Source organism: Pipra filicauda, unplaced genomic scaffold, assembly GCF_003945595.2.
Source record: "Pipra filicauda isolate LSUMZ 115617 unplaced genomic scaffold, ASM394559v2 scaffold29_size4552773_pilon, whole genome shotgun sequence".
Taxonomy (NCBI): Eukaryota; Metazoa; Chordata; class Aves; order Passeriformes; family Pipridae; genus Pipra; species Pipra filicauda.
Window position 1 is genome coordinate 1,901,584 of NW_024104420.1, and position 14,436 is coordinate 1,916,019.

General features: G+C 38.4%; 1 protein-coding gene across 5 annotated transcripts in view; it reads left to right on the forward strand.

Annotated features, from left to right (window-relative positions):
* LOC113982264 (synuclein alpha interacting protein) overlaps positions 1–14,436 on the forward strand; it is a 93,455-nt gene that overhangs the window by 51,840 nt on the left and 27,179 nt on the right. For all 5 annotated transcript variants that reach the window (XR_005564249.1, XM_027710313.2, XM_027710317.2 and 2 more), the window contains exons 4-6: positions 5,868–6,730; positions 8,320–8,499; positions 12,977–13,090. Coding sequence is in view for 4 of the 5 variants with exons in the window: in XM_027710313.2 (XP_027566114.1) it covers positions 5,868–6,730; positions 8,320–8,499; positions 12,977–13,090 (1,157 nt within the window). In the remaining variant the exon portion in view is untranslated. The remainder of the gene's footprint in view (positions 1–5,867; positions 6,731–8,319; positions 8,500–12,976; positions 13,091–14,436) is intronic.

Genomic DNA, 14,436 nt, shown 5'->3' on the forward strand with positions numbered 1-14,436 from the left:
TACAGGCCATTCCCTTAAAAGTTGGACTCAGTGGTCCTTGGGGTCCCTTCTAATTCAGAATATTCTGTGATTCTGTGATTGTTCATCTTCAAAGATAGAAAATTGAAAAATGTAGTTTAAAAATGGATCTAGTTAGCTCATTTTTTCTGAAATGAAGTGTTAACCAGTGTGCCCATTGATTTCCAGCATTGTTTAATATAGAATGATGAACTGAAACAGAAGTCAGTCCTTTATGCTTTTCTTATTAAGCATGGAATTGGTTACGTTCTTTCTGGACAAATTTTCTAAGGCCACTTGAGCAAATGGCTCAAGACATCTGTGTTCAACAAGCTTCACTGAGCCATGTCATTGTTGAAGTAAATTCTGTCATCTATGATGACTTTTGGTTGCCATTAAATGAATGTTTCAAATGAAGGCAATATACTACTCTAGATCTTTATTCACAGAATGATAAAAACAAATTCACCTTTCATGTTCAGCAGGTATTGTTCTGCAATACTTCATTCCCAGAGTAACTGCCATTCACAAAATTATTCAAAAGATTAGTTCTCTATTTGAGAAAAAGAAATAAATCAATGAACATAAAAGTGCAGACAATTTCTGTCTCAAGCTCCTGATAGTTTTTGAATTGTATGAGAAAGTAAAGTGAAATTTAATTTGGAAGCAGTGTTACATGGCATCAATTTGACAGCCTGTTGTGCTCCAGATATCTCCCAGGTAAATATACCTGAAACAATACAATATTGTTTGGATCATTCCTTGGTAGAATACTGAAGAATTTTCTCTTACAATAAAGCAACACTTGTACTAGCTGCATATAAAGTCTTTTTCTAACTCATTTTCACATCCTCCCTCTTCCTGTTTTACACATTTTGTGCCAAAATGACCTCTTCTGATTTTTCATTAGAACTTTGCTCGCTACCTTCCTTTTACATCCATAGATCAATCTGAACAAGGGTAAATCCAATTTATTAATATCAAAATTTTCTTTGCATCTCCTATATTCTCTACTTTATAATGACAGCTTTGGTACTGTTCTTCCTCAAGCCAAGATAAGAAAAATTATTCATTCCCTGAGGCTCGTAACTGTGTTTGAATTACCTGGAAAAGATGCATTGTTATTTAAAAGCATTAATTATTATTTACCCTGTATACTCTTTCTTTCTTCTTTAGAGTGACTTCAAATTCCACTTAATGGAAACAAACCCTCTTTGTTCTTACCTGTGCAGAATTGTTCTTTATTTCAGGTTCTCATGATGTACAGCTTACAGTAAAGAACTCTAAAGAACTTCTTGTACAAGTTATTGATATATTAAAACTATAAAACAGTGCCACCTTCAGTTAAAATTGCTAAATATGAATTCAGTTATATTAATAAAACAGTAAATAGATATTCAGAACTGGTTTTGATTATCCATTGACTTGGGACATCTCTTCCTCTATCACTTGGAGCCCAAGTACTGCTGCCAGTGTGTGAGAAACATTTGTGTTAACAACGAGGAGTTTTCTGAAAGTTTCCATAGTGTAGTCAACACCTCAGCATCTGTATTCAAAGTCAGAATCACAGTGCTTTAAATGGACCTGGAATTAATACAAGTCTTAATTGATTCAAGAGTCTCTGCTGAAGTCATATCACAAGGAAGAAACTCAGGCACTTCTTTCAGATGACAGTAAAACTCCAAACACAAAACTTTGTATAGACTTGTTGCAGGCCCCCTCCCAATATTACATAAGCAAAATGTTAAAATACTGCATTTTAAAAAATGTGGGCAGTTGTCAATGCTATTCCCATATTTTCTTAATGAAAAACTTACCAGTGTTATTTTCATTACACTCAGGACAATTTAAAGGTATTCTGATGTTTGGCACTAGATTGTAAGTATCACAGAAACTGCCTGTAACATAACAGGGTAAAGTTTCATCTGTGCATGAGGTAGTCGTGATAGTTGGAGAAAACCCACAGAGTTACCCTGTAATGCTGCAGATGCTTGCATACCAGATAAAACTCCGCCTCTCACCTCCCCATGTTCTAGACATGCCCCCTTTTCTGATTACTTGTCCCCAGTGGTTCTAGGACATCTATAAGTAAGTAAGTAAATAAATAAAACTATAAATAAACCTACAGGCCTCTTGATTCACGTTTTGCATTTTCTCTACTCAAGAAGAACACAGAGCACAATATATGATGAAGAAATACTGCAAATTTGACCTTTGCAGGTTTTCATCAGATAGAGCTTTCTTTTGTGCCAAGGCAGTGCTTTGACACCTCAGGTCTATCAGGTAGCACGACACTTTTTCACTGATGCGAATGAAATCTGCAATTTTTGTGTTCCTCTCTCTTTCTGCTTCAGCAACACAACAATGGGATTATCCAAATCTCTTATATTAATGAATAAAAGTTAAGGAAATAATTTTGACAGCATAGTTGGGAAAAAAAATTGTTGTTGTCACCTTTTAGGAGTATACCAGAAATATTTGTCAGATTCTGGAATCAAGCTAGCTGCTCCACATTCTCCTGCCTTAAGCTCAGACAATCTTTTACTGTTGTTTAAAAAAGAATCAAACAGTATTTATTTGACCCAGACTTTTAATGGCCCCTACCTGAGTTCATAAGTGTGGAAAGATGAGCAAGAGGCTTTTCCTCTGGAGCAGCTGTTTAAGACTGTTCGCAAAATTCCTGCTGTGCTGGTGCTTCTGAGGCCATAGGCAACGCTTGCTTTTGCTTCTTCGGGGAACAGTCATCTGAAAGCAGAATGAAAGAGATTCAAGCCATGCCCTGGTCCACTCTGACCTCATGGGGTGTAGAGGGAAGCTGTGCTGTAACTGCCTGAGGACTGGTGCAGCCTTTACAGCGCCCAAGTAGTAAATAGCACAGAGAAATACTGTGTCAACCAGTCTGGCTTTCTTTGTTCCCTACTGCTCTATGTTTAAATGCTGTATACTAATCCTTTATTAAAAGCAGTGTAAATCCATCATCTTAGTTAAGTGAAGAGTATGTTTTTAAGACAGTAAAAGTATTGTTAACTGTTCTTGGTGTTCCCGTTTGTTTTCTGGAAAAACAGTGTTTGTAAAGAGATGTTGGAAAGAAAAACAATGAAAACTGGAAGAACCTTACTCTGCTCTAACGCTGATGAAAGAGAAATACATGACTTCACAGTGAGCCGAGACAAATCTGTAACAAAGGTCGTTGCTTCTTTGCAGTGTCTGATTTTACAATTTTGTCATCAGTGGTTTATGTAAATGCAAGTTATTAAAGTTAAAAAGTGGAGAAAGTGAAGCAACAAAATAAATGTAAGCTTACATAAAGTGACGACAAACAAAATGTTGATGCCTTTTCCTCTGTCTAGACCCCTGTGTTGAAAGCAGTGTTTTCATAAAACTCAGACAGAATTCATTTCCATACTGAGTGCTTAATAGTTCCTGTCAGAACAAAACAGCTGGGAAACATATGGTATCCATTTCCCTGTATCACTTGGAAAAAATTTCTCATGTAAATAAAACCAACATAAAAGTGTAGGCCTTTGAACCTAGAATCTTATACAATACATAAATAAGTCAGTACAGTGCATTCTTTGTATTGGCCCACTAAGTTACATGCCTTTTGATTATTATTATTTTTATTTCTTCTTCGGAAATGTTTTCTTAAGAACTTCCAAAAGTATTAATGTAATTTTCAGACATCCGTAACTACTAAGACATACTAATCTTTCACTTCAGATATTAATGTTGCACTGAAAGTGTATATATCTGTTTCCTTAGGAAGGTGTTCATGGCAAATTGTGTGTTTTGACCACAGATTAGATCCCACTGATATGCAGTTAGCACATGTTATAAATCTGCTTTGTTTAAACAGTATTCCTGACTTTCAGAATGCATTAACTCTTAGTGTACATTGAAAGGGTCATAATAACTGCCTAAAGGCTTTAGAGGTTTTACTGCTGTCCCTCAACTGAAAATAAAAAAAGAAAGAAAACTCTTTGCCAGAGTTCCACTGATTATGAAGATCATAAATATCACCAGCTGGGACTGTGTGAAAGGGTGTAAATTCAGTAGGATTCAGTGCAAGTTCAGTAGGATTAAGAGTTCAGTTGACTTGAGCTCCCTTCCTTCTCATAAGTCAGATTCACTGGTCAAACTCTATATCCTGCAGTGCACTGAAATAATTGTCTGGAAGGTCCAGAGCTATGGGGGGGTATGTGTGTGTATACAGGTTGTACATATAAGGGATGGAAAGTTTGACAGAGAAGCCCAGCATAGAGAGGAGAAGTGGAAAAGGAAACATCATAAATAAGTAGGCTTAACTTTTAGATCAGAGAATCCCAAAATTGTTTAGGTTGGCAGTGTCCACTTGAGATCATCTAGTCCAATGCTTAAGCAGGGCCAGCTAGAGCAAGTTAAACCCAGGAAACCCAGGATTGTGTCCAGTTGAATTTTCAGTATCTCCAAGGATGTAGACTTCACAAAGTCTCTGGGAAACTGTGCCAGCATTTGACTAGCCTCACAATAAAAAGTGTCTTCTTGTGTTCAGATAGAATTTCATGTGTTTTACTTTTCATGTGTTTTACATTGCCTCTTGTCCTGCCAGTAGGCACCATGGAGAAAGGCCTTGCTCATGCTTCTTAATGATGACATTCCTCCTGACCCTTTTCTTCCCCAAGCTGAACAGTCCCAGCTTGGAGTTGCTGTTCATATGAATTTCCAGTTCTTATGTGAAAAATACATCTTCCAGAGAAAACAGGCCTTAGAAATTGAATTGTTGTTACTGTTCTTAAAACAAATCCAATAAAAATTTTTTACTAACTCTGTTGTTACCCTCCCAAAAAATCATCCTACTCTTATGATGCATCTTCATGCAGGGTACAATGAGAACTAGCATAGTTGGGCAGGACTGCTGTAAATGCCGCTAGGCTATTATTCACAGAATATATTAAATTTGGAAGGGACCACAGTGAGTCACCTGGTCCAACCTCCTGGCTCAAGCAGGGCCATCCTAGAGCACTGCACACAAAATTGTGTCCAGATGATTCTTGAATAACTCCAGTGAGAGAGACTCCACAACCACTCTGGGCAATCTGTTCCAGTGCTCAGTCACCCTCACAGTAAAGCAGTTCTTCCTCATGTTCAGGTGGAACTTCCTGTGCATCAGTTTCTGCCCGTCGTCTCTTGCCCTATTGCTTGACACCACTGAGAAGAGCCTGGCTCCATCTTCCTGACACCCTCCCTTCAGATACTTATATACATTTATAAAGTTCCCTCTCAGTCATCTCTTCTTGAGGCTGAACAGTTCCAACTCTCTCAGCCTTTCCTTCTGGGAGAGATGCTCCAGTACTTTAATAATCTTTGTCAGCCTCCACTGGACCTGCTTCAGGAGCTCTATGTCTCTCTTGTACAGAGTAGCCCAGAACTGGACACGGCACTCCAGGTGTGGCCTCGCTAGGGATGAGTAGAGGGGCAGGATCACCTCTGTCGACCTGCTGGCAATGCTTTTCCTACTGCACCCCGGGATACCATTGTCCCTTTTGGCCACAAGCTCACATTGCTGGCTCGTGGACAATTTGTGATTGTGGTCCTCCATTACTTGATAAGAACTACTTTATTTGTAATTATTACAATGTATGTAATTATTACAACGTATTGAAGAAAGTTTCTTTTCTGGAGTGTTAAATTCTTCAGCTATTTTGATAGAGATACCATTAAATCTGCTTAGATATGAATGTGGCATGTTATCATATAATTCTTGTTTCCAGTGTTTGGGCAGGTATATCTTTAAAGCGTGCACAGCTTTATATGTGCACGGCATGCATGTATCTTTATATCATACCATATGATAGCAGTCACTTCTAAATCAAATTCCTCTGTTTCTAAAGTTTCCAGCAGCAGCTGGAATTGTGGAGTGTCAACTCTTCTCGGAAATGCACAGAAACCAACAGGAATTGCAGATGTGTGCAATAAATTCAGACCTGTGAAGAGAGTTTCCCCATTAAAGCACCAGCCAGAAAGCTCTGAGAACAATGAAAGTGATGACCAGAAGAACCAGAAGGGAGAATACCAGAAAGGCAGTGATTCTCAGTCTGCACCTCCAAATGATGACCAGAGTCTTGGAGAAGGAGAGTGCCTTAAAAGCAAAACCATTGAACCTGCTGTTCTGCTTGGAGAGCTGGAGCACTATGACCTGGACATGGATGAAATTTTGGATGTGCCTTATATTAAATCAAGCCAGCAACATGTTCCTTTTACAAAAATAGCTCCTGAGAAAAAACTTTTGGGTGTGTGTTCAACAGTGAATGGTCTTAGTGGCAAGACTTGCTCTGCAGGGAACACAGAGAGCTCGCCTGCTGGCGGGACGCAGTTCTGTGTGCTGTCTCCTGTGAAAGGCTCTCAGCTGAGAAAAACACAACCCACTGCCCTTGATCAGCACAAACATTCAGCAGAGGAATTAGAGCTTTCCCAGCCTTTAGTTAAGTGTAGCTCGGTCCATGACTCTGAAGGCCAAGGCAAGGGCTTCCTCAGCAGGACATGTGTTGATCCTCATGCTCACAAAACTGAGAAGACCATGCCAAACTGCCACCGGAGGACTTTCCACCTGCAGATGGCAATGGCAGAAAGCAAGCAGCTGGAGGAACTGAGTATGAGCTGGAACAATGCGGGGGCCCCAGAAGAGAGGAGCGAAGAAGTGAAAAAAATTAAGAGCATCTTAAACATTGTAAAGGAAGGCCAAATATCTTTACTGGTAAGTATCATCTTTTTCATAAAAAATGTAGAATAAAAGGGATCTGTGGGTGTGGTTTATTAATCCAGCTAAGCTGATGAAGTGAATATTTTGAACCACTGCCCTTTTTATCTTGTACACTCCTTCAAAATAGAACATATGGTCTTCCAAATGGAAAGTCTTAATATTTAAATAAAATATGTAGCAAAACCAAAATACTAATTTTATGTAAACATGCTCAAGATTGCTATTTTATGCAGTACACTGAAATCATATAGAAGGCCGACATTTTAACTAGTGAGATCACTAAAATATCAACTTGAGTTTTGCTTTCACAACATTTGTGGGTCACTTTGCTCAATTATTGCTGATTTACCTTGGTTGTTATTTAGAGGTTGATGATAGGAACGGAGGGGCTTCTATTGTATTCTGATTATTATTCAGGAGTGTTTACGCTGTCTTGTTGCAGCAGCATTCTCACGCAGGAGCTTTCTCTAAAGCTTTGTTGGCCTCTGACCCATATGAATTTTTTTTAGTAAATTCTAGTGCTGTGATCAGGCACTGTCAATGGTGGTTTCCAAAGTAACTAGTTACAAGCTAGCACAATGGTGCAGAGCATGTGATTTCCACACAGAACAGCTGGTGGAGGAACAGTGTATGTGTGAGAACTGTTTTTGTTAGATTTTTGTTTAGCTTCTCTGTTTACCAGTCTAGCTCAAGCAGAAAGGCATGCTTTTAACAAAGAAGCAAGAACAAAGGAAGATATTCAAAACTAGATGGAGGCAGAAGAGACTATTAGATTGCTCATTAAGAAATAAAAGCAAGTTAAATTCACCCTGAAATAGGGTGGGGGAAAAAAAAAGAGGTTATAGTAAATAGGTAGATGGAAAGAAAATATATATTCTTTCCGAACAGGTCAAAACCTCTGAATGAAGTAGACTCATTGAACAATACTCTGACAAGTCTGCACAACTCTAGGAACTTAGTTATTGCTACTCCTTAACTATGTCTTCCATCCTTTGTTTTGCTTTTGGAGTTTCTCAATCCAAATGTTTTGTCTCTAAATTAAAATTAGTTGAAATAATGTCTTACGTCATGGTTATGTAGAACTTCGAGTAAATATTCCAACTCTTTTTTTCATGGAAAGAAGCTGAAAATCTTCTGCCACACGTTTTAACTACATTTTACATTGTCCTTAACACAAGCTACTACTTTTTTCAGAAATCATGGATGTTTTCTGTTTAATTACTCATCAATATAGTGCTATAAAAAAACCCCAGAAATTATGAAAATGTGGGTATTTTTTCAACTACCTCATTGACCAAACTAGTGCAAAGACTTAAAGCCATTTAAGATCTTACACCGTTGTATGACAATTGCATGAGAAAGAGAGAAACTACACAGTCAGTCAAGCCAGTGAGAGTCCCACCTCTCTCCTGTTGCTAATAGTAGCCAAGTTCTGTATAGTGAAAGGAAAACCTCTGGGTTTTGACTTAAAAAAGAACTTGCCTATAGGGAAACCTCTTTGTATTTTACTTCTGTCTAGGGCTGTGAGGCTAAATGTATCATTTTATCCTTAGTTGTAACTAACATACTACTTTTTTTAACAGCCTCATTTAGCAGCAGATAATCTGGATAAGATCCATGATGAATGTGACAACAATCTGTTGCATGTAGCAGCATCAAAGGGACATGCAGAATGCCTGCAGCATCTCACTTCTTTGATGGGTGAAGACTGTCTGAACGAGCGAAACATTGAACAGCTAACTCCAGCTGGATTAGCAATAAAGGTAACAGTCTCTTTCTCTACTGTAATGAGACATAAAGGTCATTTAGTTTCCTCCTGTGATGGCAGTAGGAAAGGCATCCAGCAGGATGTTATTTTTCAAGCATTTTAAGTGAGAACAAAAAAAGCCATTGACTGGTACTGCATAAGCAAATTAAAATGGATTACTATACAGGATACAATATCCAATGTCTAACATTGAAAATTTGTATGTTGTTGTCAACGCATATACATTAATATTTAAGTAAGTCAACTGACTTTAAAGAATATTTGTCACATTTTAAGCAGCTTTCATTTAACTCAGATTCAGTTGTTTCTTTAGGGAGCATAGCAGTTTCTTGATTTTTTAAAAATACTGGTACAATCCTATAAAACAAGTGTGAAAACATGTTTACAAAGCATAAAAACATCTGGAGATGACAATTCTTGGCTGTCTAGAACAATTGCATCAAAGTTAAAATGTACATGTTAGAGAATGATCTGTTAAAATCTGCAAAAAGTAATGTCAAAGTTTACAGGAAAACGTATTATATAGAAAAATATGAAAATTCATGCTGTTACTATACTAAAATAAAACACAGTCATGTACAGGACGACTGATGATTTAACCATAGTACTTCTGGTTCTTTAGTAAGTGAGACTGAATGGTTGAATGTCATTCCGTTTAACCTTGAGAATAAAGAAGGACAGGGGTGAAATATAATACAAGAGTATCTGTTTCTTTGGGGGTTTTATTATTATTTGCTTCTTGGGAAAAATTTGGAAACTGAGGAAGGACTGGTGGATTCCTACCTGCAGTTTTGCATTTTTGAGGTGGCATTTCGATGATCTGGTGCAGGTTTCAGGGTTGGGTTTTTTTATTTTTATGGATCAAACCATATGAATAGAAAATTAAACTGATGTGTAGTTGTGCTAATGAGATGCTGTTATATCTTGGCCCATGTCAAACTGAGTAGTTGCAGTCCGCCAATCTAAAGTCCAAATTTTTAGTTGAAAATTTTTTTCTTTCTTGTTTTTTTTTCAAGCTAGGCATATAGTAGGTATATTTATAAGCCAATAAAACCTTTTGTCTGTTTCTCCAGAAAGGTTGGCTTATTGAATAATTGGTTCCTTTACTTTCAAGAATACTTGAGCATACTTTGACATTCACAGAAAATTGTGTAAATGTGATGGAGTTCTTCACTTAAGTGAGGAACCAAGTATTTCTACTGCTCAGGCCCAAGTATTTCTAATGATGTCCTGCATGACTGGACTTGTCCTGAGTCATCACAAAGTTTTGTAAGAGCCTTTAAGTAATCTGGCATAACTAAACTTTATAGCTCTTGATCCTTTCTTCCAGAGTGTTTTTCAACACTGATAAAATGGGATTTATTCTTCTTGCCATTGTAACTCCCATAATGTTATACTATGTGGGGTGTACGCCGGTTTTCCACAGGAGTGATGACTATCAGAATGGATAACATAAACTTCCATGGAAGAGAATTTCAACAATTTACTGATGGTAACATATCCCAATTAGGAATGAATTAATGAAAACTAATTATTTTGCTTCAAGACCTCTTTCTGACCTCTAACTATGAGGTAGAGACAGAAAATGGAGTGGAATGTTGTGGCCAATCACACTGTTATAGTACAGAATCACTGAATCAGAGAATGTTTAAGGTTACAAGGGACCACTGGAGGTCACCTAATCCAACTTCCCTGCTCCTGTGTTTTGAATATATCCACAGAGGAGACTCCATAACCTCTCTCTGGGCAGCATTTTCCAGTGCTCAGTCACCCTCACAGCAAAGATATTCCACATTGTTCAGGTGGAACTTTCTGTGTTCCAGTTTTTGCCTGTTGCCTCTCATCCTATTGCTTGGCACCACTGAGAAGAACCTGGCTCCATCCTGTCAGCACCCTCCCTGCAGATACTTAGAGACATTTATGAAGCCCCCTCTCAGTTCTTTTTTCTTCTGGCTAAACCTCACTTCTTCTGCTCCCTCACCCTCTCCTCCTATGAGAGGGGCTCCAGTCCCCTAATCACCACCTAATAATCATCATAGCTCTCTGCTGGACCCACTCCAGGAGCTCCATTCTCTCTTGTACTGAGGAGCCCAGAACTGGACACAGTACTCCAGACGTGGCCTCACTAGGACTGAGTAGAGGGGCAGGATCACCTCCCTCCATCTGTTGGCATTGCCCTTCCTATTGCATCCCAGGATAGTATTGGCCTTCTTGGCCATGAGGACAGACTGCTGGCTCATGGACGGCTTGTTGTCCACCAGGACCCCCAGGTACTTCTCCACAGAGTTACTTTCCCAGAGATCGGCTCCCAGCCTATATGGTGGGGTTATTCTTCCCCAGGTGCAGGACCTGCATGTGCCTTCACTGAATTTCAGAAGGTTCTGCACTGCCCACATCTCTAACCTATCCAGGTCCTCCTGAAGGGCTGCACAACCTTCTGGGGTATCGACCACTCCTTCTAGCTTTGTGTCATCAGCAAACTTGCTGAGGAGGCATCTGCCCCTTCAGGTCATTGAGGGATACGTTAAACAATACTGGGCTCCATAGTAACACTGGTAGTTACATCAGAACCCTCTGAGACCCACTGTGAGTCAGTTCTTAATCCACCTCACCATCCACTCATCCAGCCTGTGCTTTCTGAGTTTGCCTGTGAGGATGTTGTGAGAGACAGTGTCAAAAGCCTTGCTGAAGTTGAGGTAGACAACATCCACTGCCCTCCCTTCATCTGTCCATCCAGTTGTCCCATTGTAGAAGGCAATCAGGTTGGTCAAGAATTATTTCCCTTTAGTGAATCCGTATGGACTACTTCTGATCAAATTTTTGTCTTTCATATGCCTAGAGATGGCCTCCAATATGAGTCATTCCATCACCTTTCCAGGGATTGAGGTGAGGCCAACTGGACTGTAGTACCCTAGGTCTTCCTTCTTGCTGTTTTTGATGACTGGATGACATTTGGTTTCTTACAGTCCTCGGGCACCTCTCCTGATCTCCCCAGTTTTTGGATTATCACTATGGTGTCTGCCAGCTCTCTCAGCACTTGTGGGTACATCCCATCAGGGCCCATGGACTTGTGGATGTCAAGTTTGATACTGATAGTTTATTTTAACTAACTCTGGAGAAATCCTTTCCACATTAGCAAAATTATCTTACTTTAGCAGGTACTTAATTTTATTAATTCTTTAATTTTAAAAATACAAAAATATTTTATTCAGTTGTGATACAAAGGAAAACAAAATTAAAAAATTATTAGTTATTCATACTTATATCTGAACCCAGATGTGAGGAGGAGGATTTTTCTAGTGTGATAAAAAGAATACAAGTAGTTCATAGTTTTACTTCATTGCTGAAATTGAGACAAAGTAAGTAAAGTAAAATAGTGTGTATTTTTGTATTTGTGTGCATACATTACACATGGAAGGAATAAGAGATATCAAATTAATTTTATTTCAATATTTATTTTTCCCATAATTTTGTATTGGTGAACATGCGCTACATTCTTTTCTGTGCTTTTATAAAATGAAATTGAAACTTGAAATGAATATTTATTTCTTTCTGTTTATCGCTTTATCTATCTTATGCACACAAACCACTTTTTTCTGTTATGTATGTTGACCTTTGTGAGGTTTTGACTGAGCAACTGAAATTCTTGTCTCAGCTATCCTTTAGAATATAAACCTTTATGAACGTATGAGTTGAAAAACGTCAGTAAGAGCAGGCCACAACATAGGTCATGCCAAACTGCATTTACCAACATACTGTTGCTGAAAAGGGGCTGCAGGAAGAGGAGCTGACAAATTCTTGCCTTTACACTGGGCTGCGAGCATGCTGTGAAGAAAATGTTAATGTGTCCACAGTATCTACATCCTACTTCATAGTAACTTGCAAACTACTAGGAGTGTGCATAGCAGCTTGAGAATCTTGAGACGAGGCTGTAAAAGGTGTTCAGGTGAAGAACCATCTCCTTAATTTGTGTTTGTAGAGTGCCTGTTGGGCAGAGGTCCTAATCCATGAGGTTTAGGCATTCAGCTACTACATATGTAAGAATAATTTAAGAGGCATGCATTTAATTGGTGTTCAATGAAAACTTGGGTTTCTAGGTAGATTCTTCATTCTACTCCAGCAAATAATCTCATTTTGTCATTGAACCTTGCTGTACAAGTGATGGAAACAGAACTATGGTTTCTCTCTGAACAATCTGAGAGTAGGTACCAGATTGTGGTACCTATTGTGGTACCGCAATCCTATTAGACTGACACTTTCACATTGCCCCTTTCACTGTAATCAATTGCCAAACTGTACTTGGTCTGGGACAGCCAGATCAAAACGCGTAACGTAAAAGCAGACAAAAGAACATGTTTTTAAGTGAACGGGAAATTCATAACTTTTTAATAATTTTGATAAGCTTTTCCCTGTTTAGTAGATGTGTTTAGGGTGGAAACAGCTGGAACTGAAATTTTTTTTTACTTGTTTAGAATGGTCAACTGGAGTGTGTTCGATGGATGGTGAGTGAAACAGAAGCTATTGCAGAACTCAGTTGCTCAAAAGACCACCCAAGCCTTATTCATTATGCAGGTTGCTATGGCCAGGTATGACTTTCATTTACTTTTTCAAAGAGATTATTTAGATGCTCATATAATAATTTTAATTTAAAGCATGTGTATCATTCTGTGACTTTTAATTGCAGGTGTTCTGAATTAGATCAAACATAGCAAAATCTTTCCTTACTTAATCTGTGTAATTTTTTTCAATGTTTTCTCTCTTAAGTTTTTTGTTTGTTTGTTTTAGCTTTGACTGATGGCTAGGAGAAGATTAACTGGCATATTAGGCCAACCAAGAACATCTAGGAAGATTAGCTAAGCAACAAATATATTGGGATAGTTCATATTATCTTTTCAGGAGAGTCTGTTCTCAAAAAAAATTTGCAAATTGTGGTAATTTAAGAATTCAGCATATTGGAAGTGAAGTGTGGTGAAACTTGAACATCATCTGTCTGGCTCTAGCCACTTTTATTGAGCACTACATACATAAATATGTTGTAAATCAATCCTGTTTCACACCTAACTTATCTATAAATATAATAAAAAGAAACCACTGAAGTACAGCATTCTAGTGCTTTAGTAACGTCTGGAGGAACATATATGCCACTTAATTATACTACATTCTCTTCCCACAAAGTCTGTTTTTTCCTAAGTAGACAATGCAATAACCCCTCTTCAAAGGACCTTCTCCAGGATCTACTGTGCAAGGAATAATGATTGATTATTCTTCTTTAATGTCTTTGACAGATGGACAACTTTGTCCCAGACTTTCTTCAACAGACATTAAAGATAAATCATAGAATCATGGAATAGTGGGGACCTTAAAAATCATCTGGTTCCAACACTCCTGCCATGGGCAGGGACACCAAATCCCACTGGTTTTGTGCTAATGCGTTTTAATCTTACTGAGAGAGAACAAGCAAAATATAACTGCTAAGAAAATCATTCTTTCCTGTGCAAGTGTGATTGTCTCATTCAATGCCATACAATTATTGTGGCTATTTCTGCTGTTAACTGCTACTCTCCAAGCACGAATTTACTGTAGGGGAAAGAAAGAAGCAGGTTTGTAAGGCTATGGAACTGGAAGTCTACCCTTTCTCCTGCTGTTTCCATAAACACACAGAGTCCCTTGTTTTCATGCTGTGCAAAGACTTCCTTTGCCTTTTCTCCACTCACCTACTATGCAGATGTTACTGGTGCAAGTTAGGACCCTGCCAGATATACAGATTGATGGTGTCCTGCTTTCCAAGTTTGGCCTGTAAACACAGCACTGAATATAGGAAAGCTGTGAGCCAGATCAGAACTGATTCAAGAAAAGCGTGCTTGCTACTGGGAAGAAAAAGTTTGAGAGAGAAAGTTGCATGTGAACTTAAATTCATATCTTCACTTGATTA